We start from the raw sequence: 17,400 nt of genomic DNA on the forward strand, positions 1-17,400 counted from the left end.
CGCATAGCATTTGTTAAACGATTGGGCATCATCTATACGATAGACTTTTTTCATTTTCCACTTACTCAATCGTTTACACGATTGTTCTTCCTCCGGTCTCTTCCTCTAACAGAGCCTACACAGTGCCCACACTTCTGGATTCTCACACTATACCAACGTAGCCATTGTGGTGGTGTCGTACTCAACTCGACATAGTTTGAGGTTCTTGGAGATCACTGAGTTCGTAATCGCTGTGATTGTGTTGTGTTGCGGTCGAAGTGTTCGAGCGTTCGTGATTGCTGTCTTGTTGATTGAACGAGCGTTCGGGATCAAGGGAGATTAAAGATGAGTCTTTAAATGTAGATTCTTTATCCCTTGATCTTATGTAAAACATGTTGTAATTTCGTTTTGTGCATAGCCTGTATATTTCCGTTTCTTTATTGTAATTGTGTATGTTCAAATATGAATGGAATTTGGAACAATCATTCCACTGCTCATGGAAATCTTCACATCCGATTTCCTTCAATTGGTATTAGAGCCAGGTTGTTCTGATATTCCAAATTTCACTTCTGTTTTGAACTTCTTTTACAATCATGGTGAGTTCTATACATTGCGTTTAATTGTTAAATGCATTTGTGGATGAACATTGATGAATGTAGACGATACGGATCACTAGGGCCGACTTTCGTCCCTGCTCAATGGTGGGTCTTGTAGTCAAGCTCCCTTTTGCCTTTGCACTCGAGGGCAATCTCTGTCTTGCTTGAGGAAACCTTTGCACGCCTCCGTTACCTTTTGGGAGGCCTACGCCCCATAGAAACTGTCTACCTGAGATTGTTCATCGGACCATAGGTCCTGACACAAGGTTAAAATTCTAGCTCTGCCATAGTGGTATCTCATTGATGGCTTGAGCCCCCCCGGAAAGGGGCCTTCTTTGCCTTCCACCTAAGCTGCGCAGGAAAGGCCCAAAGCCAATCCCAGGGAACAATGAAGCTTCATAGGGTCTTTCTGTCCAGGTGCAGGCACCGCATCATTGTCGTTTTGGTGATCATATAAGGCTTGCATTGCGAAGCGCGCTGCACAATCGCGTACCTCATGCTTCATTGCATAGTAAAAGGTACATGATCGTTTAGCTCTGGAAGCGTAGGTTAACGATTGAGCAAACTGTTTGCTCTTTCGTGTAGACAATCGCGTGGATTTTAGTACACGATTAATGGAGACACAGACTTCAACCGGACGGTTCAAGACTCGATTCTCTTGTTTGAACCGAAGACTTTTTGCTTTTGTAATAGTTAGCTTTTGGTTTTGAGGATTGAAGGCAATTTTTTTCAGTTAATCAACTTTTGTTTAATATACATGAGATGTATGTAGTTTATATGGCATAGTGTATGGCATGTATATTTGAAACTCACCTTAGGTTGTGCAACTATTCATGCATCATGTATTATAAGTGTTATAATATGATATGATGAAATTACAAGAAAGCATGGACATGCATCGTGAAAATATAAGAGTTATATTTATGCATGTAGTAAGCATATCCATGCATCATCTTTATATTATAAGTGTTATAGTATAAGGTGTATGGAAGCGTATTTTGCTTGGTTCGTTGCTATTTTGTATAAGTGTTATATAAAAAGTAGAAATTAATGAACAATGCATGGAGCATGACACTTAGGCTGTTTATAAACGTTATGAATGCCTTATATGTGTTAGCTTTGCGTTGTGAATGGTTTTGGTTGTTTATGTTATAAACGTTATAATAGAAATTATAACTAAAATCGATAAGAAAGAGTTGCATGCGGACTTAGGATGAACTCATGTTTTAAAAAGGTTTTAAAATTGGATTGAGATAGACCTAAGTCCAAAGGTTCTAATGGGATTAGCAACCCAATTTAATCTTTTTAAATCGGTTTAATAGGATTAAATTGATTAACATAAAAGATTAAAATTGTATCAAATCTATTTGTAAGGGACCTTTTGTATAAGACGGGTTTTGTTTAAGCTGGAGTACTTAAGCTAACAGAAACGGAACACCCCTACTTGGAAAGGTGAATTAGATAGATTTTCTGCAAGCATGGATGATGATCAAAAGTTGTCAAATTATCCGAGGTAAAAGTTACTCTTGGTCAAACTTAAAAAGTCACTTAGTTAAAATCCTTAGCTATGTTTTTTCTAAGTAAACTAAACCCTAGGTTATAAAATACTCAGTGGGAGGAAGAGATGTATCTGATATGTCAATAATTCTACTCACGTTTTTCCTTGAATGTTCACACCGTAAGATTCATGCTTGGCCTCGTGGTGCCCATGGAGCATCCCCATTCGGATGGTGTTTGCATAAGTCAATATCAAGGTGGACAGAGAGAGTATTTATAGTAAATGGGTGAAGGGTGTGTGTCAACATGTCATACGGTCTCTGTCATTGGTTTGCACTGTGAGATCATTCTGTACTCCCTTGTGGAGCATCCCCCTTCAAATGGATTTTGTGCAGTCGATCAATATCAAGGTGAAATCTAGAAATGGATAGGGTCACTTTAGCTTTTGCCCCAATCGGAATTTTTCCCTTCGGATTGGCTGCTTGGAGCAGAACTCTAGGGCTTAAAACGGTGGGTCACACTTATGGGAGATTGTTAAGTAAGTTAATGATCTCTTGACCAAATCAATTATGACTATTCGTTATAGGAGCAAGAGTTGTTATGGTATTAATGGTTGGTTGAGAATGTCTTAATTCATAGGAGGGATGAATTGACCACCCTTCAGCGGCTTTTGTCCTAAACCTTTAAAGCGTCATTGCGAAACTAGATGTCACATGGGGTTCATGTTAGTTTTGCTAAACCTTATTGGATGTTGATCCAGTACATGATGTAGGATTCCAAGAGGGGTTTATTACTCTTCAGGCATGGAATCGTTTTGTCTAAGGATCAATATCCTAAGACACCTCAAGAGGTTGAGGAGATGAGACGGATTCCCTATGCTTCAGCTGTTGGAAGCTTAATATATGCATTGTTGTGTACCAAAACTGACATTTGCTATGCAATAGGATTGTTAATCAATATCAGTCAAATCTAGGATTAGATCACTGGACGACGGTCAAGATGATCCTCAAGTATCTTCGGAGAATGAGAGACTACATGCTCGTGTATGGAGATAAGGATCTGATCCTTAAAGGATACACAGACTCTGACTTTTAGACCGATAAAGATTCTCGCAAATTGACATCAGGGTCAATGTTCACTCTGAATGGAGAGGATGTAGTGTGGTGAAACATCAAGTAAGGATGCATCGCAGACTCCACTATAGAAGCCGAATACGTAGCCGCTTGTGAAGCAGCTAAGGAGGTTGTTTGGCTGAGGAAAATCCTTATGGATTTGGAAGTTGTTCCAATTATGGATTTGTCTATCACTCTTTATTGTGATAACAACGGGGCTGTGGAAGGAGTCTCGGAGTCATCGTCGAGGAAAGCATATCAAACGGAAATACCACTTGATCAAGGAGATTGTGCATCGTAGTGATGTGATAGTCACGAAGATCGCATCGAATCACAACGTTGTTGATCCATTTACAAAGGCTCTCACAGCTAAAGTGTTTGAAGGTCACGTGGAGAGTCTGGGTTTGTGGGACATGCGACATCGTATCTAGGGCAAGTGAGAGATGATACTGGGGTATGCCCTAGTTTATTGTATATTATATATGTATTTATTTTGTATTGTATATTAGTCTCCCGAGGCATTAGGACAAGTGGGAGATTGTTGGGATTGGTTTCCTAATTCTCTCGGAGTCTCGTAGTTTGTAATCTATACACATTGTTGTGAATAAAATAAGAGTTATTTTATCTGGCATTTACTCATATCCAATAAAAAAAGCTCCATGGTTATTTTATGTAAACTTATGCATGTATATGAGATATACAAGTGGACCATGCCTTAAGTGATAACCTAAACAGGTCTGTAATATAAGGATTAAGGAGGGATACCTGATCCTGGTAACACTACGGATACGGTCCGTTTTGTAGAGGTTTGCAAGTGTTGTGAACTACTACAGATGGTAGATCCTGACCATTCATGTGGAGACATGCGAGCGAGGGTGTCCTATACAAAGAGTATGTATAAGACCGGACCACGAGATGATTCGTCTCTGTATATAACGTCATTGATACTGGAGACTTACATCTTACCTAAACGACCATAGGTGACATGACCTCAATCTCGAGTGTTTTGGGAACTCCTGCCTTTGAGGGCAATCTTTTGATTAGTATGGGTGAGAGTGGCCAGATTGCCAACTCAACATGCCTACCTTTTTGGGGATTTGTCTAAACGCTGTCTCTTATACACATCTAGATGTGTATAAGAGACAGGAGTTCAGCTGTTGATCTTTAGTGGAGTGCCTGGCAGTTAACGGATGGTGGATCCCGTGACTAAAGAGTTTAGTCAGTTATTCACGTACCATTGGAGCTTTGAGCTACAGATCCATAAGGTCCCTGTCTCTTATACACATCTAGATGTGTATAAGAGACAGCCCCTTGGTAGCTCAATGGATTCAAGTTGAGAATCAATTCTTGGTGTTGATTTGAAATGTTCAAATTGACAAGAGGTAATTCGATTATATATGGTATGATTGGTATGATGTATGAGATACATCAAGTTGAGGATTAATGTAAATGATTTACATTAAGTACCATGAAATAGAAAAAGAATTATGGTCGATATGTTTCATAAGATGAAATATTAAAACTATAGGTTATAAATATAGTATGGTAAATTGGTTATCATATATATTTATAATAATATTAATCATTGGATAATTATATCTTTTTCTCTAATAACCAATTGAGTGGAAGATTATTGGTCATGGTGACCGTGAGATAAAAGAAAAAATGTTATTCTAAATTTAGTACGATTGAGATTTTCCATTCTCGGAAAGTTCTCACGGAAAGGTTGTCAAGTGGATTAGATTCATTAAATAATAGCTGAAATCATGGAGTGACATTACACGATAGTTCACTCAGTTGGCCTTTAGCTAAACGATTGCGGAGCTTTTGCTAAAGGATCGCATTACATTTGTTAAACGATTGGACATCGTCTATACAATAGACCTTTGTCATCTCCCACTTGCTTAATCGTTTATACGATTATTCTTCCTCCAATCTCTTCCTCTAACCAAGTCCACACAGAGCCCACACTTATGGATTCTCACACTAAGAATACCAAGGTAGCCATTGTGGTGGTGTCGTACTCAACTCGACATAGTTCGAGGTTCTTGGAGATCGTTGAGTTTGTAGTCGCTGTGATTGTGCTGTGTTGCGGTCGAAGTGTTTGAACGTTCGTGATTGTTGTCTTGCTGATTGAACAAGCGTTCAGAATCGAGGGAGGTTGAAGATGAGTCTTCAAAAGTATGCTTCTTTATCCCTTGATCTTAGTAAAGCATGCTGTAATTTCGTTTTGTGCATAACCTGTATGTTTCCGCTTCTTGATTGTAATTGTGTAGGTTCAAATACGAATGAAATTTGGAACGATCATTTCGCTGCTCATGGAAATCCTCACATCCAATTTTCTTCAACTTTAGTATAACCTGATGAGAAAGTTTGAAATGTTCAAATTCGAATTTAGGGAATCAGTAATTATATACGATATAATTGCACGTTTAATTATCAAATTAAACGAAATTAGAAAATTGGATAATATTCAATTTTGATTTATTAAATATTGATTACATGAATAGAGATTCATGGTTATGGAATTAGTATTCTAATAATTTAATATTGGATATTAAATTATTTTAATTAATCAAATAAATTTTATTTAAAATTAATTATTTTAATTCATTTTATTTAAATTTGAAAATTTGAATTTTGTGAAAATTAAAAACAATTTTGTTTTAATTTGATTTTTTAAAAATTAAATTAAAAATTGAATTTTAAAAATTCAATTCAAAATTGGTTTTAATTCAATTTAATGGGAAATTGATTTTATTGGGTTTTCCCACTTTAGACACTAAAAATTCCACTATGGATTAAAGTGTTTTGGTGTCATTTTAGTATGCAATTTGATTGCATGACTAAGTTAACTAAAAACCAAAAAACTCCAGTTGAGAAAGCAGAGAGTGCATGGTTGAATTTCTATTTTTTTGGATGAAGAAAAGTTCTTAAACCTTGATCACCATAATCAGACTTTTTCTCCCATTCTCCCTAAATTTAGCTTCATTTTGGATCCCGCAATCTAATCTAAGGTACTAGAGAATAGTAAAAAAAATCAGGGGAGGAGATTCAAGCTGAAATTTGAAGATTTGAAGAGTTCAACAAAGATTAGTTTTCTAAAACCCTATTCTAGTTCTTGAACATGCTTGTTTAGATACTAAAATTGATTGAATTATAGTGCTTAATGATCTTGATTGCTTTCAATGTTTTAATGTTTTTTCTAATTGCATGTTAATTCCATGACTATTATCTTTTGATTTCAATGTTTTTTCCTTTCTTAAAAGTTGATTATTTAATGATTTAAATATGAAATTACCTAAAATATTTCTATAACCATCTACTAGAAAAGATAAAAAGGGAAACTCAAATGTTTCTCCCATAGCCCATTTTAGATAGTATAGACAGATTATATTCTTATCTTAAAAAGAAGAGGAGTATATTCTTACGTTAATAAAAATAGAAAGAGAATAAAAAAACATCAAATTAGCACCATTACCACAAGTAACTTTAAAATACTAGAAAAAAATAATTTTAAAATTTACGATTCATCCAATGAAAATGTGGTAAGGTAATACCAAATAAGATCTCCTAAAATAAGTTAATCGAGACTTATAAATATGTCGAGGATGATGGACACTAACAACAAGTAGGAAATGGATGCTCTATAAAATAAAAGGAAATACTTTAGATCTATACAATTAAAATATATAAAAAAAAATTATGCCACATGATAATTTTTTTAGTACCACCATATGACAGAGTTTTTAATAATTTTCATAAGAATAATCATGACATTAAAGTTTAAAAACAACAAATTTATACCTTAAAAAAGAATATAAAGATATGGCTCTTATTTTATTTGAAAATCAAATTCAAACATTTAAAACGCATACGTTATTGGAAAATGTTAAGTTGAAGGAATCGGAAAGAAAAAGAACTACTTTATTATGTGAACTGTGCAGTATCGTTCAAATGGAAATAACCCGATCCCTACTATCTCTCTCTCTCTCTCTCTTTGTTTTTTCGGTTCGTTTTCCTTTCCTTCTTAATTGCGTAATCTCTTCAAATTTTTAAACACATTTTTATCTTCTTACCCCTTTCGATCAAAGCCCTCAACCTCCATGCCTCGCTCTCGGATTTCCTTTGCCTGATTCTGATTCAGAAGCTGTTTCATTTGAGGTAATTTTCATGGATTCTTCTCTACCACTCTACTTGCTTTCTTCTGGATCATCTACTGCTCTTTTTGCATTCGTTTCTATGTCTACTTTCCACTCATGTGAATCCTGTTTGGTTGCTAAGAAGACGAGGATCAGCGTTGCCTTAAGCTGTAAACACGGTTTTAGTTTGTGAAGATTTTGCTTTCCTGGCATTGTAATTTGAAGTTTATGCTAGTTCTGTGTAGTATAGTGCACTAACGTTCGGTGTTCTGCAATTACCACCTGAAAACGAGTATGGCGGTTCCTAGAATCGGAACGTCCTCTCTCCCTGATCTGTCTCTCTTCGTCTTCTTTCCATCCATTAGTTTCCCCTACCAAACAATCATAAGAAAGCTTTTCTCTTATTTTTTTCTTTCTCTCTACACTTCGATTGAATCGCAGCAGGAACTAAATCGTCTGAATATAGTTTCCATGTCTTAGCCCTAAGTTTAGTTTAGCACCAAATGCTTTCGGATTTGTTTGTGGTAATCCAGTGCCTAAGGAAAAGATCGAAGTAAACGAAATGTAGAAGCATTACAAAATGAGCCTGGGGATTTGAGTAATACGGTTTTCGCAGCTTCTGGTACCATGAATATTGAGACAGACTTTGTGATTTGATTTGCACTTGTTTATCTTTAAGCTGAAAATTTTCGAGATCTGCGCCTACTTTTTTAAGACCGAGTTACTTTTCAATTTGTTGCCCATACTACGCCTTTTGTTAATTTTCTATTCTAAACGCTGGTTAGGTTTTTGTACGGCCTGCTGCTTTTATTGCGTTGTATTTTATTGGGTTTTGTGCTTCCCTACTTGCCTGCCCCAATGACCTTATGGGGCATATGCCTTTTTAATTGGAAACTTACCATCATTACTCCTGACACTCAATAAAATCACAACATAAATGATCTTTATTTGCCCAACAATTTATCTTAATACTTAATTTGTAATTACAAAATAAATTCTATGAAACAGTTTAAAGAAAGTTTTAAATTGTCTTTCGCCTCAAACGAAAATATCTTAAATTGTTGATAATCATGGCACGTGTATTGCAATGTTCTTGAAGTGTATGTACCCATACATTAAATATGTATGCTTTGTGCGTTGTGGCGTTTAAATCATGTGTGGCTCATCTTTGTCCTTAATTTTTAATTAATATTGCCTGATATGTGGTAAATGTATTGCTTTTCTGTATGGTTGTTCTGAAGTAGTGCTTTTGCACATATTTTTGTCGGTTGATTAACACAAACCGTGTTGTCAGCTGGTAGTGTTTCTGTAGTTGATGCACTTTGAGTGAGGAAAGGCATTTGAGAGGAAGTGGAGGTTGCATTGCGCAGCCTAACGGTTAGATAGCAATGGCGGCCCCGGAGGAAGAAGAGGTTTCAACCAATCGAACATCTTCATCTCCATCTTGTGTTACTTTCAGCAGCAACAGAAACAGTATAACACTCGGCACCAAGCCTTCTTCAATGTTGTCTTCCTCTCTCGCAGGTAATGGTAACTGTTGACTTGAAAGTTGAAACACACTTCTTTACTTTATTTTCATTTTTTTTTCCTCATTCGTTTTACATAACACTAAGGACCAGGGAGGTGGGGGGTGGGGGTTAAGCCTAGTCTATGGTAATGACTTACCTACCAACTGCATATACATGTAGACGAATTTATTGCAGTAGGAAGGGTAGGTAGTTTATCCAGGTTCGACTTTGAATTTCCGTCCCCACGGTATTTTGTTCCCACTTTATTTTAAAATTTTGAAACACCGAAACTGTGAGAAGGGAAGCCTCCATCCTCTACACCAATCAGGTTGCCTTTCTTGTGGGAGTGTATGTATGAACCTTTTCTTGATATTCGTAACAGCGACCTTTCTGTTCTTTCATCCCTGACCAATGTGCAGTCCTCTACAACTTTCCTGTAAAGAGCAACTTATTATTTGCCTGATTGATGCAAACCCGTGATGGCTTTGAACTTTGTGAACCTATAGTCATTTCTTTTTTCCTTTAAGAGATTTTGCCATTTTGTTCTTTTAGGAATTCAAATTATTTTGAATAGTTTCAACTTTATAGTTTATAGTATTTTGAATTGAAAGGCTAAGATCCATTTAAAATAATTTAATTGAATTTAAATGTCGGTAATATATGATAGGAACTATATTTATGGATGGGTCGTTTTCCTGGATAACAATGTAATGCCAAATGAAACCGTCTAGGGCGGGGAACCATACCTTTGCCCCATGATTTGACAGGAATTCAAAATTTTATGTTAGAATTTGTCGCGAGATTCAATTGCCATCCTCGTGAATATTTGTTCCCATGTCCTTTATATTCCCTAAAGCACCATCATATAAATCTTTAAAAGAAAATGGCAATTCAATAGAAAATTAAGCCAAGTTGCCTTGCACCTTTTAATAAGATTATAGCTAATATCATTAGTTCGTTTTTAATATGAAACGTCACATCAATAGATTTTGGAATATTATGTCAGTTTATTGGATTTCCATTACATATTGTCCCATAAGTCCCATCTTAGGTTATTCTACCCTTCTCAAACCAAAATAGGTGGTGTGCCACACTAAAGGCAGTGGTAGTGGCGGGTCCTTGGTTGGGTCTATATATATTTTTGGCATAATATGAAATTTGAATCTCTACACTCCGCCTTCAAATGTAATTTTTTAAAATCCATTGTTATGTCTGTTCTAAAAGGCGTCGAACGAAACCTTATATGCATAATCAATTAGAAGCAACAGTTCATGCGGTTCTTTACTTTTTGTTTTTTTGGTTAATCAAGGTCAAAATACTGCACCTACGAAATGCACTTATTTTCTTATTTCGTTGTCTTTAATGTTGTCTTGAAACATAACGTGCTATGACAGATATGGAGCAGAGGATCAATTTACTTGCTATGAAACATGCTGAAGAGGACGATGTTGGGGGCTCTTTTGCTGAACGTGCAGAATTTTACTACAATAAACGCCCTCAACTGCTGGCACTTCTCCAAGAACTATACACTGCTTACACCACCTTATCCGATCGCTACATCCAAACCGTTGCCAAACATCACAACAGACATTCTTCTGTTACTTCAACCCTTGACTCTTTTGATGGAGTTGAAGATTCAGCGATCAGTCAGATTGAGTCTGATGCGGAGAGCTCTCTGTCCTACCAGCAAGTACCTGTAACATCAGCTAAAAACTGTAGTATGGTAGACAACGATGCTTTTATCGCTGAGCTTGTCATCAAGAATGTGGAGTATGACATTCTTACAAATGAGGTAAGCAGCCTGGAAAGGCAATGCTGTGATTCGTCAAGGAAGATAGAGCTTCAGAAGAGTTTGCTTGAGGTTTTGGAGTCTGAGAGGCTCATACTGCTAAATGAAAATGCAAGATTGGGGTATAGGGTGACTTCCTTGATGGAGGAAAACAAGGGGCTGGTAGCAGAGTCTGTTTTCATGAAACAGAAGGCAGGCGAGATGGCACGATGTATGCTGAAGCTACGGGATGATCATAGGGTTTACCTGCTTAACCAGAAAATTGAAGATCTTCAAGGCCAGATCTACGGGCTGGAGAAAAGGAATAAAGAGTACTATGATCAGCTTGTGAAGACAGATAAAGCAATAGTAGAGAGTAGATGCAGCAACAAGCACAAAGACCACAATGGGAATGAGGTAACATTGGAGGCATGCTTTCAAATTGGAAAACTAAAATCCAAGAGGGTTTCTGGTATCAACAAAAGTGTAAGTCACAAAACAAGTAACGGCGGAAGGAAGGCTTACAGGTGGTGGGCAAAGGTGAAGAGCATGGACATGTTTTTGTGTGGTCACGGCACCAATCCTACTTAACAAATTCCTTTTTCAGTTTTACTTAACTAGAGATATTTAGTGTAGTGGAGTAGTGTATCAAGATTTTTGCCAATACCCTATAAATAACTTTGGTGAAAGTATCTTTATTAGCATCTATGATATTTTGGATGGACACTAAACCTTAGTATAAGAAAGCAGTATGAAATAGTTTTAAGTTCACTCACCTTCTTAACACCAACTTTTATCTGTTTTTAGATGTGATGTAATTAGAGGAATGACTCTACGACAGCAATGGTGGCATCCTGCCAAACATATTCAATTCACAGCTTCATAATGCACCATAACACCAAAACTATTATGCAATTCGATAAATAATCCAACTTTTCAGTTCTGATATCATACCCCTCTCGGACACTTTGAAGCTCGTGCTTTTGTTTATAATAAGTTTGCCTTGTGTTTTGGAAAAAGGTTACAATTATTGTAATCAACAAAACCAGTCATTAAATGCTGACTTTCAAGCACATATTACTAAATACCTATCAACTAATTTTAGATATCATAGCGCAGAGATAAGGTAGAATAATTTTAAATATCACTAAGGGGGTGTTTGGCTCACCAACATGAGTTGAGTTGGTATAATATACCAACTTTGGCCAACTTTAAAAGTTGGTGGAGTTGAGTTGGCATATTTTATCAATTCACTCAAACTCTCCATTCTTCCAATGTTTTTAACGGCTTCACCCATCGGCCACTGCCACATGCTGGGAACTAACTCAGGTTCCGATAGCCACCTTCGATGACAACTTCACGACCAACTTGGGGCTCCGACAACCACCTCTGATGACAACTTTGATGATGAAATCCGGGCTTCGACAACCACCTCCGATAACAACTCCAACCAACTTCGGGCTTCGACAACCTTCACGCGACCAACTCCAACAACCAATTTTGAGCTTTGGCAACCACCTTCGGTGACTCAACTCCGATGACCAATTTCAAGCTCCGACAACAAACTCCGAAAACCACATTCGTAGGCTCCAACAACCACCTTCGACTACAAACTCCAATAGAAAACTCCTTCAATGACCACCTTTGACCGACCAACTTCGACGACTAACTAGTGAAAGTATCTTCGATAATCAACGTCGACAACCACTTTCGACTACTATAAAACTAATAATGTTAAAGTATGTTGTAGGGTTGTTGATTATATATATAAAAAAATTATTTTGTCTACATTAAGTGCAATATTTATACGCAAAAAATTGTAAAAAAATATATTTCTATTTGATTGAATTCACATTTCAAATGAGTGTTAAGAATATTTAGACGAAAAGTATGTAGTTGAAAAGTATGTAACATATATAAAAAAATATAAAATGAAAATTTTTTCCTGTAATATTTTCCAGCAAGAATTAGTGAAAAATAGAGATTTGTTCCCCGATGATCTCCAAATTTGGAGGAATTGAAAGTGAAATTGTTGAAAAAATGTGGTGACATTCCATTGGCCGCTAAGATAATGGGAGAGATTTAATTATAAAAAAAATCATTATATAGTAAAAATACAGAGTAACAACATAAAGAAGAAGAAAAATAAGAAGATGATAAAGAAATCCATGGAGAAAAATTAGGAATCAAAAGTTTTGATTTCTCTTTGGTTTCTCATTTTATTTAACCATATTTCTACAAGAAATATAATAGATTAATTGTTGTTCATTGCCCAAAAAAGAAAAGGAAGAAAAAAGAAAGAAAGTTTTAACAATTAAAAGAAAAAAATTGCAATCCTTATTTTATTCAAACAAAGATGAGTAGAATTACTAAATTAAAAAGTTACAAAACAAAAATAGCAAAAGCATATTATTTAGAGTTCAAAAAACGACATCAAATATCCCAAACATACGAACTCAATTCTGTATCCCAAATACAGACATATGAACTCTGATCAAATAAATCCGCAACCTAAACACAGACATATGAATTCTAGACATTCTATCTCAACTTAGCATCCCAAACAGCCCCTAAGTGACACCTTTTAACCTTTCTAAGCTCTTCAGAGGGTGTTTGACCTACCGACCCACAAGTTGATGTTAAATAACTCAACTCCACTAACTTCAATAGTGTTTACTATTGAAATTTATATATTTATCAAGAAACTTCATCTTCTCTCCTCTCTATAATGTTTCCTAACTTCAAATTAAATAACTCTATACATTAAACACAAATTTTCTAACTTCACCATATTAAATTTAGACTTAATAACTCAACTCAGTGCCTAGTCTCAAAAAGTCACTCCAAATAGACTCTTAAACCTAAAAAAAATATCTTGAAAATGCTCAATCCCAAAGGTTCATATTCGGTAAGTCAAGAGGGGATTCCAATGGCAAAAGCCTGATAAATCACTCTCAAAATCTATCCCGTCAGAAGAAAGAAGAATATAATCAAGACGTTAAGTAAAGGAAGATGTATAAAGTTTCCTAATCATTGAGATTACTACAAGAGAAATATTCCATACAGAAACGCCAGCAAGTTTTGATATTATACCGAATCAGAGCTCAGGATAGGGCCCGAAGCGTGCATTTGTTTGCATCCAGGAAAATAAAAGGGGAAAAAAAATACTGTTTTAGTCTCTGAGATTTGACCATTTTAATCCTCAAATTTAAAAAAATAGGTTTAAAAGGTTCGTATAACATTCATTAAGTTTTTTTATTTATTGTTTAAAAATATTCATAAATAAATAAATAAAAATTCATTCTCTCTTTTCTCTCCTCGCTTCCCTCCACCATCATTTCGTCTCAACTGTACCAAAATGGCTCCATTCTCTGCCATGAAATCCTCATATCTACTCAAATTAAACACACCCAGGAACAAGACAACATGGCCAGTTCCTCAATACAATCCCAAACTCATCTCGATACACCAAATAAGGACCAAAAATTATATGAATCATATTAATATATTAATATTTCTTTATAGATAAAAACATGTAAACTTAACATAAAAACAAAATATACTTCACTAAAAATATTCCATTAATGATATTTGAAATCTTAGATATAAAAAGATTGAGTTGGCTATGACTAGAGGATGAAGATATCATCCTAATACGTTAGGATTGATCAACATATAAGGAAATCTATAAGAGAATCTAAAAAAGCTTCCTAATATTTAGGTTAAATATTTTTCAGACTTGTGTCCGAGTCATGTCCAAAGTTAGGGGGGGAAATTCATACATACTTTTTAGCGTGTCCAGACGTATCCATGTTCAACACGGACACTTTACCAAAAACAAAGTGTTTGTACTTCATAAATTACAGTAAACCTTCTCATTACAACATCTGATTTTAAAATTTTGAACACTAAAAAATTTAATTCGAACCCTTTGGCTGGTATAATAATTCATGCCTGTAGCAATCATGTTAATAATTAAATATGAGCAAAAACCAAAATCCCCAATCAAAATCCCCATCTTCCTCTTCATGTCAGTAATCACTTTCTCCATGAGAATGCATACCCTGAGACTAATGGTTATGAGACTGGGAAACTTGCGAGGTTTTTCCTCCAACATAAAAATGTTTAGGAATTATCTCATGCCAGAAGATTCGGAAGATTCTTAAAATTATTAATCCCCAGATTATTCTACATTCTCATGTAGAATTATTCAAATTCCCATTCAGATTTCCATGAAACTCCAAAATTACATCAAATTTCATGTATTTAAATCTAATGAAAGATTTCAAAGACAACTGAGTCAGAAATTTGAAACCTGGAAACAACCTGACAGAATCTCGAACTGTTTTCATCAATTATTCTTCTTCCTGGCTCCACATCTCAGATTTTATTGTGTTCTCACAGCACTGAGCTTCTCCTGAAGTTTAGCAACTCGCGCCTATTGAAGAAATGATGCACAAATATTAAAGGAATATTAAACGGGCATTCTAGCAGGCACTAGACAAAAACTGACTTCAATCTCATTTTGTAAAACGAGGAATAAATCACTCGAAAGGGGATGAATCATATGATTGAAAGAGTTAAGTGAGAGAATTTGATAGCAAACACTTCAGAAACTGTGCCCAGTTGGGGATCAGACCAGAATTCCAAAAAAGTTCAAGATGGGTGAATCAATACCTTGAATGACTTTGAACGGCGAATTGAAGGATCAATTTCTAATGCTGTTGAATATGACGTCTCAGCTGAGTCAAAATGGTTCATAGCTAATAATGCGTCACCTTGGCAAATGTAAGCCTGCAAATTGAAATTATGAAACACATCTTGGGAACAGTATGATAATCTACTCTAGAGCAAGAATCCTTTTTTCTCACATCTTTTCAATTAAAGGACAACTGGACAAGAAATTGTAATGATCTCAAAAGGATTGCATGTTCTATTAGTTGGTCGAGGGTTTGAAGGAACCTCTAAATTATAGTTTAGCATCATCGGTCTTTTGACTTTTAGACTAAGAGTTCTTTTCTTCTTAACATCCATGAATGTCCTGTCTGTCGCAATTTTTATTTCTTAACATTCAATTTTAATATCAACATGTAAAGATTCAAGCATCACAAAGACTCAGGGAGCCTAACAAAATATTGATCCCCCAATTTACAGTTATAATTTATGTTCATGTCCAAAATTTTCCTGTTATCCTCCAAATTTTCTTTTGCTCACAACACCTAAAGCTCAGTACTAGACAAATGTGCTTAAAATGGAAGAAATCGGAATATATTTCATAAATCTTGTCAACAAATTGAGGTACTACTACCTGTTCTCCACATTTGGTAGTTTCAAACCAACTACCCATTCGGTAATGATTATATTCACAATCCAGACTCATTGAAGTGTAAACGGCCCAGTCATTTTCTCAAAATTAACGTCTAATTTTTTAGATGGAATGTAATGCACATGATGATTATCTAAAATACTTCTCACCTCGAGATAATGAGGAGCTATTCTTAGAGCTTCATTTGCATCTTCAAGGGCGCCAGAATGATTCCCCAGCGCCAGTCTTACGATGGACCTGAAAAGTTAACAGTTCTGTGAAACTAAATTTTCTGGATGCATCAGCTTTAGCAAATACATTGACAAACAATTTTTAAGTGCAGAAATATACAAATGCTAGAGTTGTTGGGAATTCGTTTTTCTGTCATAACAGCTAGAAAGACGCAGGATAAATTATCAACAGCATGGAGCCTTTGGGAAGAACTTAGGTGACTTAAAATTGAAGGAGCAATAATAACTGTCAGCGCTTATTGGAATAAATTCAACTATCGTTACCAAAATTACTATAAGAAGGGACACAATCCCACGATTTGTATATAATAAGATACAACATAGAACTAGAAGTAGAACACCTGTCCTTGAATATTATATGGATACCTCCGCATGGTTTTAAATCTATCGCCTGCAACAAATTGAAGCAGGGCATCATACATAATGTATTATTCAGAACAAAATTCTCAGACCGAAGAGTGGAAAACTACTGACCAATGATATAGTATCACACAGCAAAAGGCGGAGCAATTTACCTGCGAAAGAAGTAGGTCGGCCTGGGAGAAATTCCGGTCCTCCAACTCACATTGGGCTCTCTTCCTCAGAGCAAGAGCCTCCAAACTCTTGGAGACACCAACAGAATCTGAGTCTCCACCAGATAATTGGATGATGACCTCGGCAGCTCGAGCAGGCGTGCCACAGTGGCCAACGACGAATCCATCAGGCAAAACAGCAACGTTAGGGCCAGCGCCACACCTTCCTAAACAACCAGAGGAATTGACGGTAATGGTGGGAGGTGCGAGGGCGTTGAGAATTTCGAGGGCGTGAAAGGAACCTTGACGGCGGCAAGTGCGATTGGTGCAAACCCGAATCTCTTGGTGGTGAGTGTGAGTTTGAGCATGAATGGGGATACGTTTAGAAATGGAATTGGAAGAAGAAGAAGAAGAAGAAGAAGAAGAAGAAGACGACGAGAAGGAAGGTTGGTTTGGAAGAAATGGGAGAGGAGCGCACAGGAAACAAACACTTCCCTTCATTCCCCCTTTCTATCCCTTTGCTTCTGCTTTCCTCTGCTATTTTCTTTCTTCTTTCTTTCGCTTTTATTAATTATTTATTACACAGTGTGGACTGTGGAAACACTGGCTCTCGCAACGCGCCCACCCACTTGACACAAGTGGGGTTGAGATCATGAGATTTACCTTACCTTTTGAAGACGATGTTTTTTTTTACCATTTCTTACTTCAAATTCGACTGAAATTACCGAAA

General features: G+C 36.1%; 2 protein-coding genes across 4 annotated transcripts; one reads left to right on the plus strand and one right to left on the minus strand.

The window, feature by feature from the left end:
- The first annotated feature begins 7,075 nt into the window (after positions 1–7,075).
- LOC120082954 (kinase-interacting family protein) lies at positions 7,076–11,294 on the plus strand. Of its 2 annotated transcripts, XM_039038396.1 has the most exons (3): positions 7,076–7,348; positions 8,621–8,850; positions 10,229–11,294. In XM_039038396.1, exons 2-3 carry the CDS (start codon positions 8,715–8,717, stop codon positions 11,191–11,193), a joined length of 1,101 nt encoding a protein of 366 aa, XP_038894324.1. In that variant the 5' UTR covers positions 7,076–7,348; positions 8,621–8,714; the 3' UTR covers positions 11,194–11,294. The 2 variants fall into 2 exon arrangements, with proteins under 2 accessions (XP_038894324.1, XP_038894325.1); XM_039038397.1 differs by lacking the exons at positions 7,076–7,348; positions 8,621–8,850 and adding an exon at positions 10,008–10,143.
- LOC120082956 lies at positions 10,779–17,234 on the minus strand. 2 transcript variants are annotated; one of them, XR_005483336.1, is made up of 6 exons: positions 16,674–17,234; positions 16,500–16,549; positions 16,078–16,165; positions 15,280–15,396; positions 14,929–15,040; positions 10,779–10,914 (listed from the first exon to the last, which is right to left on the minus strand). XR_005483336.1 is itself a non-coding variant. In XM_039038398.1 (5 exons), the coding sequence occupies exons 1-5, from the start codon at positions 17,169–17,171 to the stop codon at positions 14,990–14,992; spliced, it is 804 nt and encodes a 267-aa protein (XP_038894326.1). In that variant the 5' UTR covers positions 17,172–17,234; the 3' UTR covers positions 14,705–14,989. The 2 variants fall into 2 exon arrangements, 1 of the variants encoding a protein (XP_038894326.1); XM_039038398.1 differs by lacking the exon at positions 10,779–10,914 and having other exon boundaries at positions 14,705–15,040.
- Positions 17,235–17,400: the final 166 nt, after the last annotated feature.

Source organism: Benincasa hispida, chromosome 8 (genome assembly GCF_009727055.1).
Source record: "Benincasa hispida cultivar B227 chromosome 8, ASM972705v1, whole genome shotgun sequence".
In the NCBI taxonomy this organism is placed as follows: Eukaryota; Viridiplantae; Streptophyta; class Magnoliopsida; order Cucurbitales; family Cucurbitaceae; genus Benincasa; species Benincasa hispida.